This window comes from Micropterus dolomieu, linkage group LG13 (assembly GCF_021292245.1).
Source record: "Micropterus dolomieu isolate WLL.071019.BEF.003 ecotype Adirondacks linkage group LG13, ASM2129224v1, whole genome shotgun sequence".
In the NCBI taxonomy this organism is placed as follows: domain Eukaryota; kingdom Metazoa; phylum Chordata; class Actinopteri; order Centrarchiformes; family Centrarchidae; genus Micropterus; species Micropterus dolomieu.
Window position 1 is genome coordinate 19,326,816 of NC_060162.1, and position 5,269 is coordinate 19,332,084.

Here is a 5,269-nt window from a genome sequence, read left to right on the forward strand (position 1 = left end):
TTGCGGTGCTGCAGCCCTATAGTGGGCGATTATAAAACAGCGTCGTTCTCAAACACGGAAGACTGCCTGGCTTGCTTTATTTGACAAAGTATAATGCACAAATTCACCTCTTGATTACTGTATATCATTATTATATAAACCCCCCTGGGCCCACAACCAAATTCAAACCATGTAAAAACCACAGAAATATGTTGTCTATATGTAATCCACTACTCCGCCTAAATCCTTCCATTTTCACAATCTTTCCCGAGTATACAACCAGACCTGCCACATAAAGGCTTATGTATATAATTACTATCATTATCTCTAAAGTGCTCATTCATACAGTAGCCTAACGTCCCTATCCATGAGTAAAATATCAATATCAGATTTGCAGTAAATATACTTAAGTAATAAGCTTGATACACTATATGAATAAACACACTCTTATTAAAATTCAACCAATTTAATAATAATCTGGATCAAGCCACCAAGTTCTTAAAGAACTCCAGCACAGAGAGAGGAACAAAGAAATAAACACATATAAACGCAGCAGTTTGGCAGTTCTGGACACAGAATGGGCCACATCAGGTCCGGATTCCGCAGACAGAGAAACGCACATGAGCACATCGCTCTCAAACATTGCAGGTTGTTCACCAGCCAAGAGCTGTGAAACAACAGCACGGCTCTGTTGGTAAATAAAAAGTTACGTTGTGTTCTCTGGCGGACCTGGATCAGCTGTTAGCTGTAAACAAACCACAGGGCTAATGCTAACGTTGCTACTTGGCTGTGGCTGTCCCTTTGGGCTGGACTTTGGGCTTTTTCACTTTGCAAACCTGTTACATGCAAAATAAAAAAGAGATATAACTCAATAAAGGAGAGGGGAAAAGCCTAAAAGCATAATACCACCTCTTTAATGTTTTAATGACCGGGTCTGTTTGTTTTGGAGAGGAGACGACCTCGGAGGTAATTCAGCTCCCGGCAGAACCCTGTCAGGGCTCTGAAGTGGACCCAGAACAACTCTCATCAGCTGTTAGCTGTAATGTTAAACACTAGCAGGACTAAAGTTACGGTGCGGCTGTGTTAAAACTATAATTTAGCACAACATCACTGCGCTGTAATAACGTTATGCTTTATAAAATGTCACATAATTAACAAAATAGCTATATAATGTCAGTCCAGTGTTACCTGACAGCCGACCTGCCTCTCATTCTCTGGCGCTGGCAGTAACTCAGCCTGCAGAATGAACGAAAGACTGAGGAGGACCCATGTGAGCGTTGAACCAGTGGTTCATTCCTGCTCCACAGTAGGAGCTGTCACGAGACAAATGAACGACTCAGACCTAGAGACCCACAGTTGAGAGTCGTGAACTAATCAATTCTGTTTCCTGTGCTGACGGAGCCCATGCAGCTGTGTTAGCCAACGAATTCAACAACTCCGCACGTGAACAGTCTGTGAAGTTACATTTCGTGTTTATTTTAAATATAATTCAAAACCAATAAAGCATACTTACAGGTTGTGATTGTGAATTTCCAGGCTCAAACAGAGTCGGAGTTGCTTCGTGTTTTAGGACTAAACTTTGAACTGTTGGCGGTGTTCTGACGATTTATGCTGCCTTGCCGAAAATTGCCACCATGGTGCAAATCGATAGACTCGACTCTACTCGGCCCTGCTCGGTTTTCCATTGCAGACAGTACCCAGATATAGTACGTAGCTTGTCGTCATAGCGACACACAACTGCCGCGACGTAATGTTCAATGCGACACACAAACCAGCGATCCACACAGCTTTCTCTTTTTTAAGTTAAAACGTTTCAACATTCCTCAGAATGTAAAGACAGATGAGCGGTATGAAAACCTTCCAGCTGTGTTTTCCTCTGCCGTTGTTGCTGCAGCGGTCTGTGTGACGGCGGGAGCAGAGGGCTCTGTGAGCGGGCGGCTGGCCGGCCTCACACGCTCCTCCCGCGGGTTGGCACCAAGCTGCAACCTCCGGCTCTCACTTCCGATACCAATGCGGAAGTATCTGAAACTGCAATTCATCGAGTGGCCACTTGAGGCTGGCTGCAGAAGGGAGTCAATCTCCATTGAACCCAATGTTAAAATGCCCAACTCTACAGCAGAATAAAACATGTTTACAGCCTGGTTCAAAAAATGGTTTTAGTGCATATCGCTAAGTTTGACTGTGAGGGGGGTGAATTTTTTTATAATTCACCTGTTTAAATTATATTAAGCCTTAAAGTTTTTATATACAGTCTATGGTTGGCACAGGCAGCGGAGCTCCTCAGCTCATTTTTGTTCCGCCATCACTTCTCGGAAAACTGTCAATATTCTAAATCTACACAGCTGATTTCTCACCTCAAAACTTCTCAGAAGTGGATTTAGTGATGAAATTCGATACAAAAGCTGTAAAATATAAAACTTTCTGTTGCTGGCCTCTGTCTGGTGCACATGATGCAGTGAATAGTGAATATTCTCTCTGACCAATCAGCAGTTTGTCGTGTTTTCACGTTACATTTTAGTATCTCTCAGCTGGCTTGGAACCTAGATGGAGCCAATAGTATGAAGCTGCAGTACCGGAGGCTGCAGTTTCAGGACCTTTCCTGGGACCGCAGTTCTAGTTCTTTTGTGGTTGTGGTAAGGGTAATTGGCTTCAGGGGGGCTGTAAAGAGTAACATAGCTAGCTAGCTAGTGTAAGCTACTTTGTTGAGTAGAGGCTTTTATTTTGAAGTGGGAAAAAAACGGAAGTTGTGGTGCTGTTCCGGTGCAACTATGTGCGGGGGTCGAAGGGAAAAAATAAAGATGTCCCGTCTTGGTTCAGATGACGGAGCCTCTGTGTTGTTATTTTGGTAACCACATAAAAAGTATAGGCGAACTAATAACCGCTCGGTTACACTAGCTAGCTCTAGCTAGCCAGTCAGCTAGCTGGCAGTATCAAAGTAAACAAGGGTCCTGGTATTGCAGTTCCGGTCCTAGGATTGCGGTCCTGAAACTGCAGCCTCCAGTACTGCAGCTACATGCTACTCGATGGAGGTGAGGGGATACAAAAAAAAGCACCTGGAAGCAGGTACAGGTACAACATTTCTACAATGGAAAACCAAACAAAGGCGAGTCGAGCCAAGTCGAGCTGGTACTGTGCAGTGGAAAAGGGGCTTAACTAAAATCAAAGGGCCTCCGCTCAGACTAGCTTGGTTTGACCCCGCTAGCCGCTTGGCAAGCTTTATGACGCGTTTTACTTGTGATGTCACAGGGAAGGAAGGGAAACGGCTGGACTACAAACAAGCTGTTTTCAAGCAGTTGAGCCGTGCTTTCTGTGGGAGATGGGAACTCCCTTTGGGCTGGACTTTGGGCTTTTTCACTTTGCAAACCTATTACATGCACAAAAAATAGATATAAATCAATAAAGAAGAGGGGGAAAGCCAAAAAGCATAATACCACCTCTTTAAGGTGTGTTTATAGCAACTTTATGCTTTTCTATAGTTCTTCAAATGCATCTTTTAATATTTTTTATTTAAGAATAAAATAAAACTTCATCTGAGCAAGGTCCTCCCTCACCCCTCTCCAGCAATGTCAGGAGTATCTCCCATGACAGATCAGACTAATGCCAGGGTGAATATTTACTCCATATAGAGGGGATTTTCCTTTTGTTCCTTTGCCTGAGAGCAAAATCTGGCTCATCATCCTTAGGCAAAGGAGACAAGGTCACTAGAAACTACATACACCAACTTCCTTATAAGAATAAATATGTGTGGCAGATATAACTAAACAAAAAAGGTATCACATCTAAAAAAGTCACCAATAATCACCTTAACTATCACGCAGACTATAAAATCTATAAGTCACAATTAGAATATTACTGGCTTCTCTTTTGCTGGGAACAAAACATGTACTTTGAGCTGAACTGTGCCTGTGGCGTGCGCGCACACACACACACACGCTCATACGTTCAGCCGTGCGCCACAACATACCACACAGCAGCTCTCTTGCTCCCTGCACGTTGCAGATGAAGGCGGTCGGTCTGTTCAGCAGGCGGCACTGAAACACCCTGCTTCGATGTTTCTCGATCCTCTGCCGGCAGAAGCTCACCGGGTCCCGGTAAAACTCCAGCGACTTGTCCCCGAGCACTGACACACCCGCATTTCCTGGTAGTTTAGACATATGGCAGACGCAGCTTCGCCCAGTTTTTTTATTAAGTTGGAAGGTGGGTTCAATCAGGATGTTAACGACTCTTTGCTCACACAACAGTGACCCTAAACTTTAATACGATCCACCGTCAGACTGTAAACCCTGCTGTCATTGCCTGTTAATTATTTTAATCGGCGTGGCTGTGCAGGAGCGACCTGTGTGTCAAATTACTGCTGTCTCATAGTTGGCACTGTTTTCTCTGAGGTAACGGAAAGTATCCAGCTGCGCTGGTGACGCGTTCAGGTGCTGTCCGTAAATTAGGCCTACCTGCCCTTGATGCTTTACTGTTTGTCTGCTCTGTGTCATTACTACTACAGTATTACGTCTCGCACTGTACGAAAACATATGCTTCCATTGCCATGGCCTCCTTTTTTTTTCATGCCACCTCTTTAATGGGCCCCTATGTGCTTTGGTCGTTGGGCTGTCTTTTTCCCCCTTAACTTTTAATTCTGTTTCCTCAACCTGAAGTTTTCAGCTGCTTAATTATCATTTGTACCCAAGCCAATTTAAACAGGACTTTCCTTGGGCGGCCCTGACAGTGTTGGAGCCCTATAGTAATAAAATTAATAATAATCCTTATTTGTAGAGCACTTTTCAAAAACAAGTTACAAAGTGCTTTAACAAGTGTAAAGAATAATACAAAAAACAAGATAAGAGCATGAAAACATTGAAAAGACTAAAATACAGATTAATATAAAATTAGTAAAATACAATAAAATAAAAGGGATAAAATAAAGTCAAATAAGATCGGGAAAGGCTGTCCTATAAAAGTATGTTTTAAGAAGGGACTTAAAAGAGTTCACTGACTCAGCCGACCTGATTTCCTCGGGCAGGCTGTTCCAGAGCCTCGGGGCCCTGACAGCAGACGCTCTGTCCCCTTTAGTTTTCAGTCGAGACTCTGGAACAGACAACAGACCTCTGCCCGAGGATCTCAAGGTACGTGCTGGTGCGTATGGGACTCAAAGGTCAGAAATATAACAAGGCGAGAGGCCATGAAGAGCTTTAAAAGTGATCAATAGAATTTTAAAGTCAATTCTAAAACATACTGGGAGCCAGTGTAATGAAGCTAAAATAGGAGTAATTTGGTCATATTTCTTTGTTCTGGTTAA

General features: G+C 43.4%; 1 protein-coding gene across 7 annotated transcripts in view; it reads right to left on the bottom strand.

Moving 5' to 3' along the window:
- Positions 1 to 5,269, bottom strand: part of LOC123981298 (beta-amyrin 28-monooxygenase-like) — a 35,186-nt gene that overhangs the window by 23,778 nt on the left and 6,139 nt on the right. For 3 of the 7 annotated variants that reach the window (XM_046065991.1, XM_046065994.1, XM_046065992.1), the window contains exon 1: positions 3,944 to 4,330. The exons of 2 other annotated variants lie outside the window; for them this stretch is intronic. In XM_046065991.1, the coding sequence (XP_045921947.1) occupies positions 3,944 to 4,133 (190 nt within the window). In that variant the 5' untranslated portion in view covers positions 4,134 to 4,330. Of the gene's footprint in view, positions 1 to 1,492; positions 1,684 to 3,943; positions 4,331 to 5,269 lie in introns of those variants that run through there. 2 more of the 7 variants (XM_046065993.1, XM_046065995.1) reach the window with 2 other exon arrangements.